The sequence below is a fragment of the Anser brachyrhynchus genome, assembly GCF_964034855.1.
Source record: "Anser brachyrhynchus genome assembly, chromosome: 5".
In the NCBI taxonomy this organism is placed as follows: domain Eukaryota; kingdom Metazoa; phylum Chordata; class Aves; order Anseriformes; family Anatidae; genus Anser; species Anser brachyrhynchus.
Window position 1 is genome coordinate 12,027,507 of NC_137699.1, and position 14,512 is coordinate 12,042,018.

A 14,512-nucleotide genomic window follows, 5' to 3' on the forward strand; every position below is an offset into this window, starting at 1 on the left:
TCAACCTCCTCCCAAGAGGAGGAACCACCCGGCAGCTGCACCCCCGACTGCCTCATTTCCCCAGCTCCCTCCTCAGCAGCGAGACGTCTGCCGCGGTCCCCCCAGCTCAGCCATGATCCGGGTGCTGAGGGTGGTCGTCCTCACCTGGGCGCTGGCAGCTGTGAGTAGAGGGGTCGAGTTGTCCCAGGAGCTGTTGCCCTCTTCAGGGCTTCAGGACTGCAGGAAGACCTTGAAGGTCCCGAGTCTGGAAGTCCTCCCTGGTGGGGGCTGGGATAACCTGAGGAATTTGGATATGGGCAGAGTCATCAATCTGGGCTACTCGCTCTGCAAGACCACTGAAGATGGGTCCTACATCATCCCAGATGAGATCTTCACCATCCCTCGCAAGCACAGCAACCTGGACATCAACTCTGAGATCATCGAGTCCTGGAGGAATTACCAAAGCGTCACCTCTTCCTCCATCAACCTGGAGCTGTCCCTCTTCTCCGCCATCAACGGCAAGTTCTCTCAAGACTTCCACCAGACCAAGACCCACCAAGTACAGGACCAGGCTTTCACCACCCGAGTGCAAGTCAGGAACCTGGTTTACACCGTCAAGATTGACCCAGGAGCGGTTCTGGACAAGAGCTTCAAGAAGCAGTTGATGGTGATTGCCAGCCACCTGGAGAACAACCAGACACGGATGGCTGATTTTCTGTCTGAATTGCTGGTGCTCAACTACGGCACCCACACCATCACCTCTGTGGATGCTGGAGCCAGCTTGGTCCAGGAAGACCAGATCAAAACAACCTTCCTGAAGGACAGCTGGGGCATGCGGAATGCCATCACGGCCTCGGCCGGCATAGCCTTCCACAGCATCGTCAATATGAAAGCCGAGGGCTCCCTGGACACCAGCTCCTCCTTCACCAAGCAGTACCTGGAGAACCGTACCAACTCCAGGGTGGAGAGTGTCGGTGGGATCCCCTTTTACCCAGGCATCACCCTCAAGACCTGGCAGGAGGGGATTAGCAACCAGCTGGTGGCCATCGACCGCTCGGGGCTGCCCCTGTACTTCTTCATCAGCCCCAGCACCCTGCCAGAGCTGCCCACCCCCACGGTGAAGAAGCTGGCCAAGCGAGTGGAGGCAGCCATCCGCCGCTACTACACCTTCAACACCTACCCCGGCTGCACCGATGCCACCTCGCCCAACTTCAACTTCCACGCCAATGCTGACGACGGCTCCTGCGAGGGGACCATGACCAACTTCACCTTTGGGGGAGTCTTCCAAGAGTGTGCTGGGCTTTCTGGCCCTGACACCGGTGCTCTGTGCCATGCGCTGGAGCAGAAGAACCCCCTCACAGGGGATTTCTCCTGCCCTTCTGCCTACACCCCGGTGCTGCTGGGCATGCAGGAGCGGGAGGAAGGCCACAGCCACCTGGAGTGCCACAACAAGTGCACCCTGGGCATCTTCTGCCACCGCGTGTGCCAGGACGTCTTCTGGCTCTCCCGGGTTCAATTCAGTGCCTACTGGTGTGCTGCGAGGGGCACGGTGCCCCCGGACTCAGGCTACCTCTTCGGGGGGCTGTTCAGCAGCCACAGCGCCAACCCCATCACCGGCGCCCAGTCCTGCCCTTCGGGGTACTTCCAGCTGAAGCTCTTCGACGACCTCAGGGTGTGTGTGAGCCAGGATTACGAGAGCAGCATCCAGTACGCCGTGCCCTTTGGGGGCTTCTTCAGCTGCCAGGCGGGGAACCCCCTGGGGGGGCAGCACCATGGCACCCCCGAAGACCCCTACGCCAAGCGCTGCCCCGCGGGCTTCAGCCAGCACTTGGCGCTGATCAGCGACAGCTGCCAGGTGGATTACTGCGTCCAGGCCGGCATCTTCACGGGGGGCTCGCTGCCCCCGGCTCGCCTGCCGCCCTTCACCCGCCCCCCCGCCAACCTGCCGGCCACCGACACCGTGCTGGTGAGCAGCGGGGACGGGGAGAGCGCCTGGGTGAGGGACGGGCAGAGCCGCGTGTGGCGGCCGGCCCAGCCCGCCGAGATCCAACGCGCAGCCGAGATGGTGAGGGGCCGGCGGCTGACGGGGGGCGAGGTGGCTGGCGTGACCGCGGCCGTGCTGGTGGGGCTGGCCACCCTCCTGGCCATGGTCAGCTACGGCCGCTGGAGGTACAGGATGAGGGGGTACCGGGCGATGGGGGAAGGGGACAGCCTGCCCGTGGGGAGCCCCGAGGACAGCGCTGTGGTGAGCGTGGGTGAGGGGTACCAGCAAGAGACGGAGGGGCTCACGGCATGAGCATCCCTCAGGTCCCAGTGCTGGGCAATGCTTTGAGCCCCCGGTCTAGGCAAAGCCCCCCCCGCCCCTCAGCCCCTATCCCCACAGAGGCCCCAAGGTTTCCCCCAGCTCCAGCCTCGAGCACCCCCGATGCTGCACAGCCTCTCTTCCCGCTCCAGACTCCCTGACTGACTTCTGACGCCATCTCCTGGGGCTGTCCCATCACCGTGACCCACCACGACATGCGCCTCCACGTTCCCTCTCCCAGGCAGCTGTTGCTTGAGAACTAAACAACCCCATACCTCATCGCAGGCCATGCCTCCTCCCTCCCCCCGGAGACAGCAAAAAGGGCCCTCCAACCAGCCCCTGAAGCCTGTGGGGTGCCAAAGGACAAGGAAACCCCAAGCTGCCCCCAAAGAGCAGGGGGAAGCCATGCGACACCCCCTCCCTGACCCAATGGGACACCAGCAAGTCTCAGCTCCACTGCAGAGAGTACCTCCGTGTAAAAGCATGGGCTCAGGATGTATGCAGTGCCCGACCCCTTGGACCACCCCCCATTCCCCCATAGAGCCCCCCCAGCTATTTTTGACACCCAATGCCAGCACAGATAGCATTAGCAACGCTCGGTCTCCCGGGAAAGGAGGGAGCGAAGGGACAGGAGGACCCCCCTGACTCCATGTATATCTAGCGTGGTAGATATACACACACGTAGAGAGGCACGGATCAGTTTTATTTCAGCCAGCAACTAATTGCATAGGCAACACGGCATTAAAAAATAAAAGGAAAAAGTGATGTTGTTAAAAGGCTGCGTCATGTTAGAGCCGGCAACCCGGCACCGTGGGAGGGTGGGGGGGTCCCTTCCTCTCTGAGATCACACGAGGGTTTTGCATAGCTCCAGCTGGGGTTTTTCTGCAACAGGGGAATCCCGGGGCGCAGGCAAGGAGAAATCACACTGCTGCACAACTGCCCAGAAGGGGATTTCCTAGGGGAAGAGATCTTTCTCCCTTGAGGTAGATGTCTGGCCACCCTACAGGGAGGGTGGCTGCAGGACAAGAGGTGCCTGGCCCTCCCCGTGGGTGTCCCCTCCCTCGCCTGGCCACACAGACGACGGACAGAAGACAACAGAGAGTCCAGGCCGCGCAGGGACAGCGAGCATCCTCCGCCGTCCGCTTTTATTGATCCCCTGCGGGGTGGCCGGCTGGCGGCGACGGGCCCGCAGATGGGGGGAAAGAGGAGAAACAGCGATGACAACAGAATGACGCACATCAGGACAGACCCCACACCGCCAGCCTCCGGGACAGAGGGCAAACCGACCCCAAAGGAAAAGCAGGAGGGGGTCGAGAAAGGGGGCTAAACAAAAAGGGACTACGAGGACCTAACCCCACAGGGGGCAGCTTGGGCAGCCGCAGCGCTGCCCCTGCCTGGCGCGCTGAAATGGGGTCTCTCTCGCGGGGTGGGGGCCAGAAGTGGGCACAGAGCAATGGGGAGGATTTCCCCAATGAAGCCCCCCAGACACTGGGACCCCTGTCCCACACGTGGCTCTAGGAGGCCTTGTGAAGTCCCCGGGGCTGGTGGGGACCTCAAGATGCCATGCAAACCCCCTCCCCACCACCGCCCTACCTCCCCCCCACACATCAACCCCTTCAGCCCCAAAATCAGCGTGCCAACCCGCTGCCAGCCACCCTGTCCTCCCCCCGCCAGCCATGTCCCCCCTGCCCCCCAAAAAACTTCACCAGGGACCCTCAAGTCTTGGAACCCTGCTGGGATACAGCAGGGAGGGGATGGGATCCAACAGAGACCCCCACTGGGGGGCACCGACTGCTTTTGGGCCACCCCCACCCCACCACGAGCATCACCAGGCTCAGCCCCTGCCCCACGTCACGTCCTCCCAGCCGCCAGGCTGCCACCCCAAACACCACCAGCCCTATATGTACATATATACGACAAACCCCCAAAACACGAGGTATATAAAATTTGACACGGGGACACCCCCATACAAACAGTTCAAGGAACCCACTACTGTGGGGGGGGAGACATACTGCCCCCCCACACTCGGCTTTCTACCACCCTTCAGCCCCTTCCCAGCACAGGGGCAGCCCGGACAAGGGGACCCCACAGGACACAGCTCAGACACAGCCAAGAAGAGAGGGGATATGGGGTGGGGGGTCCGGTTAAGATGGACCAGGCCCCTCCCCCTCCAACCTCTGTGGACAGAGACCACCCAGGAGGTACCAGACGGGACAAACAAACAAACAAACGGGTAAGGGACGAGGCAGGGCCAGAGCGAGAGGGACCCCCATAGTCCCTGCGCCCACCCCACAACCCCTGCTCCCACCCCTATCCGCCCAGCACCAGGATGGGGTCCCAACCCCAGGTGGGTGCTGGGGGGGGATCAGGGACCCAGGCGAGGAGAGGGGAGAGGTCTGGCCTGCCCATGGCGACCCCCAGCTCCCCGGGACAGCACACAACAGCGGCTAGCTGGCAGGGACGGCCAGGCCCGCTGAACCCCCGTGGCTCAGAGCACCAACCGGCTCTGCCAGCAGGGAAGGGACGTCCCAAAAGACGTTCTCCCATGCCCCCAGACAGCCTGGAGATGCCCCTGCTTGAGGGGGTGCTGCCTTATCCGCAGGGGGGGCAGTGGGCAACCCTCCCCGTGGCGGTCTCAGTCCTTCTCCTGGGCCAGGCTCTCCTCCGTGATGCCCTGGGCCGCCAGCTCAGCCAAGACATTGTCCAGGTAGTTGATGTCAGGGTAGCCGTGGCCGGTGAGGTTGGAGCCAAACTCTGTCTTGTGGTGGATCTCGTTCCATATCACCGTGTCCGACTCGCCTGTGGTGCTCGAGGTCCCGATGGCAAAAATCAAGCGCCGGTCCCAGGCCACCAGCAGCAACTTCAGTACCTGGGGAGGGGGAGATAAGGCAGGCAGCAAGGTGGGTGCAGGGGGCTGCAGTCAACACCCACATTCGCTCAGGGCGTGCTTATCATCCAGGTAAGCCCAAGCAAACCTCCATCTGGATTTGGCTGTGTAAGCCACGTCTGCTTCTCCCCATGCCCCAAAGAGCTGCTCCCTTCCCTCTCCCCCTCAATACACCCCTGAGGACACTTTCGCCAGCTCAAGCCACCCCGGTGAGCCCCTCTCACCTTCCTGCCCTTCTCGCTGTCGGGCAGGTAACAGTGCCGGGGGAAGCCGCGGGCAGTGAAGCTCTTCCCTGGGTTTGGATGCTCTGGTCCCTGCAGCGTGAAGTGGGAGAGAAATAAAAAATAAATTAATTTAGAGCTCAGAAGCATGCTCTGGGTGCAAGGCAATACTCCGACAACAGCGCTAAAAAACACCGTGTCCCCCTGCCACCAAGCACAACACTTTTGCAGGGCTTTACCCCCGATTTCCCACAACACGCTCACAGACAAGCAGCTCCACCACCACGCTTCCCCAGGGGCCGCACCTGCACCCCTGGGGGGATGTTGTAGATGATGCGGATGGTTTTGCAGTCCGAGTGGCCGGGCAGCGCGTGAGGGATGATGTGATACTCCATCTTCCCCGGGGGCTGCGTCCCCGTCTTCACCCCATAGATGGTTTTGCAGGTCGGACACTGCAGGCTGCCGTCCTGAGAGGAGGAAAGGAGTGGAAAACAATGAAACCAGCACTCCCCAGCACCACCCAGAACAACACTGAGCACCGTTTTCATCATAAACATCCAGTCGCTTCAAAAACACTCCAGCAGTGGTGGGGGAGGGCTGGGAAAATTTACAGACCAGCTTTAACGAAAGACCTGAGGTCTGAATTTCTCTTCCTCATCAGTTTTGCAGTCCTCACTGCTTTCCCTACCTCTAGTTTTTGTTTTAGTTTGACGGAGAGAGAAGGCATAATAAAAAAAAAAAAACTCTAAGCGATGTGAAACATTTTCCAGGGAATGCCAAAAAAACAGCCATTTGCAGAGGGCTCAGAAAAGCCCACCTGCAGCTGGAAAAGGGGGGTGCTGTGCGTCTCCACTCAAACCCACGTGAACCAAAGTTCACTGCCACCAGCCCCAGGAGAGAAGGCAAGGACATCGACCACAGTGAGAACCAAAATACCCACGCAAACCTCGCTTCTGAATCAGCGCTTCCAGCAAAGTGCTGATAAAAAATTAACTCTGCATCAAGGCAGGGGGGTAAGAGCCCTCAGCACCTTCCCAGCAAGAACTATTTTATCTCAGGACGTGGCTATGGTGTGCACCATGGCCCCGATGCTCCCACCACAGCGCAGGGGTTTTGGAATTAGGGGATTTGGGCCCCCCCAGGGCTGCAGCCTCATACCTTGTTGCCGTTGTTGTACATGGCCACCAGGCAGTGGAGGTGGAAGATGTGGCCACATTTCGCCAGCTTCCCCACCAGGTCAGGCTTGATGGCGGACTGGGGCCCCTTGTAGCCGGAGGGTGCCGAGAGGCGCTCCATGCAGATGGTGCAGTCCTGCAAGGATGGGGAGAAGGGTCAGACAGACAAAAAGACAGACAGACAGACCTGATTGAGCCGGCGGCGCCAGGACACCGGGCCAATGCCCTTGGTGGGTGCCCCTGGATCAACCTCCCCACCCCGGGGAGGGCAGGGAGCCTGTGCCACCACAGGGGACAGCCACCATAGACCCTCATTGCCCACGTCCCCAGTGACTCGTCCCACATAAAAATGCCCCGTGGACATCCCAAATAGACCCCGGACAGCCCCTGCTGCTCGCACCTCATCGGGTGGATGCCGCACCTTCTGCAGGTATTTCTTCAGTACCTCCTCGGGGGTTTTACCTGCGGGGAACAAGAGTCGGAGGGCCTGGAGTGAGGCGCTGGAGAAATCCCCTGCTGGGGCAGAAGACGGGGCCCACAGGGGACCAAAGGTGAAAAAGAGGCCAAGCGTGTCTCACCCTTCTTGGCCTGCTTCTTGGTGGTCTTGCGGCAGGTGTGGGAGATGCCAGGGATGGACTGGATCTCGCTTTTGCTGACAGGCGGCGGGTGCAGCACCAGCTTGGGCGGCCGCGTCAGGCAGACGGGCAGCCCCGCCGCGCTCATCAGGATCCCTGTGATGCCTGCGCAGGGGAAAAGGGGGGAAAAGCACTAAGCAACAAGACCCCAAACCTCCAGAATCCCCCCAGAAACCTCCCCGGCAAGCACCCGCCGGCCCCCACGGCCCCATCCTCACCTGCCAGCGCGGGGTTCACGGGGCTGGAGCCGTTGAGGTTCTTCACGGGGACGGTGGGGACCCTGCGGAGAGTCCACGGAGGCCACGTCAGGGCCCACAGACGGCGTCCCCATCCCTCACCCCCCGAGCCAGGCCCGGCACCAGACAATAGTTGCCTGAGCAACTGAGCAGGCCCTGGCTGGAAATAGAGAATCCCCCATGGGGGGCAACGTGCCCCCCCGGCCCCGCCGCTGCCTTTTCTCCGGCTCTTTAGAAACCCCGCCTGCGTCTCCAACTATTCACGGCCCCTTTTTGTCGCTGCTTGCCAGGCTGTTGTGTTGTGGGTTTTTTTTTCCCCTCCTTTCTCCTACAGCCACGTAGCTGTGGCTGCTTCCCCCCCCCTCCTCCCCAAGGCTTCTCTTCCATGGGAAAGTTTCCTGGTGGGTCAGGAGTAGGGAGGGAAGGGGGGGACAGGGAGGGAGAGGAAAGGGGCCAGGCTGTGACAGAAGGCTGCTGGCAGGGCCAGACAAAGGGGAAAAACAGGCTCATTAAATGATCCCAACCCCCCCAGGAATAAAAAAAAAAAAAAGTGTCTTCTGTAGGCCAGGGGCCTGGCAGGACCCCTTCTCAAGGAGCCCTGAATGCCTTTTCTTTGCTATTTGTGCTGCCCCCCACGCACCCCCGGCCCCTCATTGAGATGCAGCACTGTGCTCCACCAGGCGCGGCGGTGCTCAGGGCTGAGCGGGGGGCTCGGCAGCGCCAGGCCGACAGTTGGACTCGATGATCTCAGAGCTCTTTTCCAGCCTGAATTATTCCACCCACCCCGCGCAGGGTGCTGGGGTGCCCCCAGGAGGGGCCAGCAGACCCCTCTGCCCACGGGACACCTCCCGTTCAGGCTCAGGGATGCAGGAAAACGTCAGAGAAGGACACATCCCCCGTTCTCCCCGCAACTACCCCCTCGCTCGCACCCGGCGGGACTCACCCGGAGGCGATGAGCACCCGGGACTGGGCGATGGCCAGGCGCTGCAGGTGGCTGCGGTTCAGGGTGCCGAGGCCGGGGCGGGGTGCCTTGCCGCTGCCGGCGCCAGGGCCGGGGGGGCTGGCGGCGGAGACGACGGAGCTCAGCGCCGGCGTGCTGGCCGCCTGCTGCCGGCCCCCCTGGGAGGCCAGCACCTTCAGCGAGCCGCGTGCCGCGGCCGTTCCGTCGGCTGCCTTGGCCCCTGGGGCTGGCGCGGGGGCTTTGGGGGCTGCGGGGGGTGCGGGGGGGGCTTTGCGAGGCTGCAGGGTGGCAGCCCCGAGGCCGCCCGCGGACACGGCGGCTTTGACGCTCATGACCAGGAGGCACTGGGGGCAGGCGCAGGTGGGTGCCGGGGGGGCCGCGGCCGCCCCCGGGCTGGCCGGCCACGACTGTGACTTGGGCAGGGTGCCCGAGACCAGCGGGTAGACCATGTCGAGGCGGCGGCGGACACGGCGCTTGCGCTGGGTCTGCCGGTTGATCTGGCCCATGGTGGCGAAGTCAATGACGTAGCAGAAGCCGATGGTGCTCAGGTCCACCCAGGGGTGCTGCTTCTCGTAGGCGCGCTGGATGGTGATGCCCACGTCCATGTCGTAGGGCGTCCACGAGCCGCTGTCGTTCTCCCACTCCCACACGACGCCCTTGCCCGGTGCCGACGACGGGTCGTAGTAGCTGCGCCGCACCGGGCGGATGGTGCCTGCCGGGGGGGTGACACAGATGCTATCAGGCACCGACCCGCAGGCAGGGAGCGCCACGAAACCACCCCAACCTGCCCTGCTGGTGCTGCTCCGTGTGGGGACGAGACGGCTTTCTGGCGTGGCTGCTGCCCCCGCCCTGCCTCAGTTTCCCCAGGCTCAGGTTCGCAGAGGCACAGCCTCGATGGGGACACACAACCACAAGCTTAGCAGCAAAACCTGGTCCAGGAGCCTCCCTTAGAAGCTGGGTGAAATTAGGAATGCCCCAGGCTCCTGACGGGCACGACACGGCCCCGTCCGCCTCTCAGCTCTGGGCCAGGAGAGGGAAATAAGAGCTTTAGGAGCCAAGAGGCAGCGCTGAGCCCCACGGCACGGCACCTGCACCCAGAAGTGGCGATGTGCACCAGCAGGGGAGAGGGGCTCAGGGCAGCCCCACAGTCTGCAGCTGCAGAAACGTCCTGCAGTGAAAACCCAGCCAGCAGCACGAGGAAAATCCCCGCAAGGCTGAGTAAAGGAGCTGGAGCAGGGCTCTGTGCCTCAGCCCCTGCTCTTCCGTCAGCAAGTGCCCAAGTGGGGCTGGAGAGCAAAGCACAAAGGCTTTGCGGCTTGCACCTACTCTCGCTAGGTATTTCCTTTCCACTGCGCTAAGTCAAGGGAAAAGCCTTCCTCTCTGGGTCGTTTCACAGCAGCACAAGGACAGGCTGGACGTGGCTGTCCCCAGCCTCGGTGTCCTGTCCCGAGCACGCCTCTAGCTCGCCCCTGACCCAGGGTTGTTTGGTTAATAAATCGGGTGAGCTCATGAACATCGCTGCCCCCATGCCAGTGGAGTCACGACACCCTCCTGCAAAATCCCATCGCTTGCTCCCATAGGAACGCGGAAGCTCAGGGAGCAGAAATCACTAGCCCTGCTCTCCAGCTTTCCACCACGAGGCGGTGAGCCCACGGCACCCTGGCACCGGGGTGAACCACGAGCATTCCTGCACTGCTCTTCCCCTTAAGTCCCGCAGGAATTTCAGTCCCTTTTAACCCCCGGCCCTCCACTGGAAATGCCCACTACCATCAGTCCCCACGCAGGACCAGGTCCCCTGAAAAAAAACGGGCTAAAAATAAGCAAAGTGGGCCACCTGTCCCACCCTGCCAAGGGGCACCCGGGGGAGAAAGGCTGCCAGCCCCGGTGGCACAAAGGAGGGCCGGAGGGGAGCAGGGCCTCGCTGCAGAGCGGTGATTTATCCTAATCCGGTGCGGTGCGAGCGATGGCATGCGGCATCTGGCGGTCCCTCCCCGGCCACGGTGTGGGAAAACCGCGCGGCCCCCCCAGCCCAGCGCAGGGCCGCCAGCCTCCCATTCAGCGGGGGAAGAAAGGGGACAATAGCTATTCAGGGCCTGCCAGGGTCACGACCCCCCCCCAAATCAGAGCTGTTTAATGACCCAAAATACCAACATTCCCGGCAACCCGGAGGGAAGCAGAACAATCCCCCTTTCAGGCAACCCGGAGGGAAGCAGAACAATCCCCCTTTCAGGCCTCCTCCCCCCAGGCGACAATAGCCCTCAGACGGATGGCGCTGAAAGCTGTCCCCGGGCAGCAAAGGTCCCTTGTCCCCACGACCACGACCCCCACCAGCCCCCAGAGCAGGCTGTCCTCCGCCCAGGGACAAGGGACATTGCCAGGCCCCCTTCCTACTATTACTATGTGGGTGCCTGGGGAGGGAAGGGGCCCAAACCCCTGTGACAGCCACCCCCAAAAACCTGTGTCCCTAATTTCATGCACCTTGCGCTCACCCCCTGCGTATCTCCTAACACCTGTCCGTGCTCCCCACCCTGGGGACAGCCACGCCTGCTCACGTTCCCCCTGTATGTCCCCCCAAACCTGCCTCTGCCTCAACCGGGCACAGCCCCACCTGCCCGTGCCCCCAACCCAGGCACCCCCCGTGGCATGCCATGCCCCAAGGCAGGATTTGTCCCCCCAGCAGCACGCAGCGCCGGGTTCAGGGGAAGCACAGAGACAGGCACACGGGGCAGGGCCAGAGGAAGGGTCTGAAGGGGGTGGGCATGATCCTGGCAGCACAACGGTGGCCGGCTCAGCGCTGGGGGAAAAGGCAGGAGGTTGCAACAGGGCAGAGGAGCAGAGGAGGCCGGGAAGCACGACCCAGCGAAGGGCTACAGGCACGCAGGTCAGACCAGGCAGCACCCAGGGACCGGGGGGGATGGCGTAACGCAGGTCAGCAGCAGACAAGCCTGGGCATCACCAGGCCAGCCGGCAGCAGGGCCAGCAGCACGGCGCCAGGCAGCGCGAAGCGGAGCTGTGCAATTCTAGGTCAGGCAGGGCAGGGTGGTGCAATGCAAATCCAGAGCTCAGCATGATGCAATAGGGGGCCCGGCAATGCAACCCCCCGAGCGGGCAGCGCGACGCAGCACAGCACCCGGGAGTGCAGCAGGGCAATAGCAGGGTGGGCGAGGGGATGTAACGCAGAAGAAGGCAGCACAAAGCAATACGGGACTTAGAAAGGCAGCACGGTACAGCAGAGCTCCAGATCGGGGCCTGACAACACAGCGCAAAGCAATTCCAGGTCAGGGAACGCAGGACCTGGCAGCAAAGCACCGCCCGATGCAAGCCGACGCTAAGCAGCGCGATGTAAAACAGCAACAGGAAAATGCAGGGCGATGCCAGATCAGTCGGGCCGGGCAGGAAAGCACCTGGCTGAGCGGGGCAGCCGAGAGCTGGCAGCACAACCGCAGGCAGCTCGGTGCAGGAGGGCCTGGGCAGGACCGGGCAGCGCCGGATGGGACCCGGCAGCAAGGCACAGCGCGATGCGGTGCGGCTGCAGGCGTGGAGCACAAAGCAGGGCGAGACCGGGCAGGGCTGGAAGGGCCTCGGTGACACCGTGCGGTGCAAAGGGAGCGTGGGGAGGAGTGGGCGGTGCTGGTGGTGCCAAGCAATGCAAAGCAAGGCGGTGCCAGCCCGGGGAGGACCAGGCAGGTGCTCGCAGTGCCAAGCAATGCCGAGCAAAGCAACGCCAGCCCGGGGAGCCCAGCGGCACGGTGCAGCCGGGCTGTGCAGCCCCTCACCAGGGTGCAAGGAGCGGGGCCGGTGCGTCCCGGGCTCACTCACCGGTGTCCTGGCGGAACTGGTGCATGGACTGCAGGTCGATGATGTAAGGCGCCAGGCGGCTGTCGGCCTGGCCCAGCACCACGCTGCCTCCCGCCCGCGGCCCGGCGCGGGCCACCGCCTCGATGTGGTGGCTGACGGCCGGGCTGTAGGGCCGCCACCGCCCGTGCTCGTTGAGCCATTCCCACACCACCACGGCCGAGGCGAGCAGCATCGCTCCTCCGAGCCGCCTCAGCCCCCTTCCCCGCCGCCTCAGCCCCCTTCACCTCCTCCCGCTCCCCGCCGCAGACGCCCCGCCGCCGCTGCAGCCCGCCCCGCCGGCTCCCGCATGCTCCGCGGGGCTGCCCGCCCGCCTGCCCCCGCCCCGGGGCCGTCCGCCGAGGGGGGCGCGGAGGGGAAGGCCGCGGCTCAGCGCCGGGCCGGAGCGCAGCGCCTCTCCCCGGCCGGGCGGCGGCGGCGGCGGCGGGAGGCGGCTCCGCTCCGCTCCGCTCCGCACCGCGGCGCCCGCCCCGTTCCCGCGCCCGCGCCAGCGCGCGGCGGGGCGCCACGGAGAGCCACGCCCCCCGCCCCCGTGACCACGCCCACAGCACCTCGCGGCCACGCCCCCAATGCCACAGCGCCCCGCCCCTAACGCTCCGTGGCCACGCCCCCGTCGGCACGTGACCACGCCCCCACTGCTACGAGGCCACGCCCCCCGCGGCGCCGACCATCTCGCCCCGGGGGGAGGGCAGGCGGGAGGAGCCATTGCTGGGGGGGGGGGCGGCGGGGTGCAGCCCCTCTGTGACACCCCAAAATCCGCCCGGGACACTGAGGCAACGCCGGAGGTGTCCCCAAATTAGCCTCGCACCTCCAGGGGCACCCGGGCTGGGCTCCCGCAGCCCCCCAGCACCAGCACCGGCACCCACCGGACTTCATTTTCCCATCCTGGCCCATTTTGGGGAGAATCACCCCAAAAAAATAAAGGAACGCTGCCCCCACGCCTTGTACCCGCAGGATTTTGGCAAATCCCATGTCCCACACCGCCACTGTCGGGGGTGACCCTCCCCCAGGACACGGGGACCCCGGGGGTGCTGTGGCTGTAGGGCATCACTGAGAGCTCAGCTCCTGATACATTCTGTTTTCCTGGTGATAAATATTATTTTCCAGGCGATAAATATTATTTTCCAGGCAATAAATACTGTTTTTCAGGCAATAAATACTGTTTTCCAGGCACTGCCCAGCCCATGGAGTGTCTGCCGCCGCCGCCTGCGATGAAAAGCCATCAGGGAAGATGTAACTAGGGGCAAAAAGAGGAAATAAAGCAGGTGGGGACTGACTGGGGCGATGCTGAGCTGTGAACACGGGACAAATAGGGAGAGGGAAAATGATGAAGGTGGAGCAAATCGCCCCATCGTCCCTGGGAGTGCATTTTCCTGCAGGAACGGGGGGCTTCATGGGATGCTGGTGGTGCCACTGCGAGCCCACGCTGGGTTTTCACCTGGAGCAAGGCAAGCACCCCCTGGGGAAACCCAGGAAATCCTTCCCACCTACAGGTGGAAAGCCTGTGCAGGTTTAAAACCTACGCAACTCGCCCCCAGGCACACCCAACCCAAACGTTTGGGTTTGGGGAATTAAACACATCCTTGGGGTGGTTTGGGGGGCTCCCCCCCTGCTGCAACACAGGGCTGCTGCTGGAGAGGCCAGAGGGAAGCAGCGCCACACAAATGTCACCCAAAACCCCAAAATCTCACGTACTGAGTACGAAGAAAGGCTTTTTGTGCCTCCTCGTGCGTCTGGAAATGCCACCATAGAGCTTGGTGTCCCCAAGGAGGGTGAATCCCGACCCTCCTGGCTTCGTTCCCTCGGTGAGGGCGCAAACACCTCTCACAAGCCCTGCTCAGGCAAAAAATGCACCCGCAGTGCCCCACCATCGTCACCCTGCCCGTGGGGGCTCCCCCAGTGCTGCAGAGCCCACGGTGCAGCCCCCAGCCCCCCCGGCCCACCTCCCACTGCCACCAGCACCGCAAATCCCTTCTCTTGTCCCAAAGCACGATCCTGGTGGGTTACTGTTAGCCACGTGGCTACCGCCATCCTGGGAGGCTAGCCACGAGATGCCTCCAGCTCTCGCCAGAGCAGTTTACTTCATGGTCCTCATCTGCATTTCAGCTGAAAACATGAAATTGAAACCCGAGGGGCTCGGGTGTCACCACAGCTGTGCCGCGCTTGGGGCCTGCTGGCAGGGAGAGCTCCGGGCTTGGGGCCGCTCGCCCAGCTGGCAGCGAACATCAGCCGGGCCACGGGGGGGCTGGTGACAGCTCGAT

The 14,512-nt window shown here is 63.3% G+C and overlaps 2 protein-coding genes across 2 annotated transcripts; one reads left to right on the forward strand and one right to left on the reverse strand.

Annotated features, from left to right (window-relative positions):
- Positions 1 to 39: 39 nt before the first annotated feature.
- On the forward strand, positions 40 to 4,179 carry MPEG1 (macrophage expressed 1). The gene has a single exon (XM_080593373.1). It carries the CDS (start codon positions 113 to 115, stop codon positions 2,273 to 2,275), a length of 2,163 nt encoding a protein of 720 aa, XP_080449499.1. The 5' UTR covers positions 40 to 112; the 3' UTR covers positions 2,276 to 4,179.
- DTX4 (deltex E3 ubiquitin ligase 4) lies at positions 3,384 to 12,724 on the reverse strand. The gene is made up of 9 exons (XM_080593374.1): positions 12,216 to 12,724; positions 8,379 to 9,108; positions 7,418 to 7,479; positions 7,143 to 7,304; positions 6,965 to 7,026; positions 6,548 to 6,700; positions 5,695 to 5,856; positions 5,393 to 5,482; positions 3,384 to 5,150 (listed from the first exon to the last, which is right to left on the reverse strand). The coding sequence occupies exons 1-9, from the start codon at positions 12,424 to 12,426 to the stop codon at positions 4,917 to 4,919; spliced, it is 1,866 nt and encodes a 621-aa protein (XP_080449500.1). The 5' UTR covers positions 12,427 to 12,724; the 3' UTR covers positions 3,384 to 4,916.
- Positions 12,725 to 14,512: the final 1,788 nt, after the last annotated feature.

Bases quoted from the DNA above. Each gene is read 5' to 3' on its own strand.
- MPEG1 (XM_080593373.1), top strand. From the start codon at position 113: ATGATCCGGGTGCTGAGGGTGGTCGTCCTCACCTGGGCGCTGGCAGCT.
- DTX4 (XM_080593374.1), bottom strand. From the start codon at position 12,426: ATGCTGCTCGCCTCGGCCGTGGTGGTGTGGGAATGGCTCAACGAGCAC. The intron at 7,305-7,417 runs GTGAGGATGGGG...TCCCCTGCGCAG, and splicing joins CGTGAACCCCGCGCTGGCAG to GCATCACAGGGATCCTGATG. The intron at 6,701-6,964 runs GTGCGAGCAGCA...CCATCCTTGCAG, and splicing joins TGCGGCATCCACCCGATGAG to GACTGCACCATCTGCATGGA.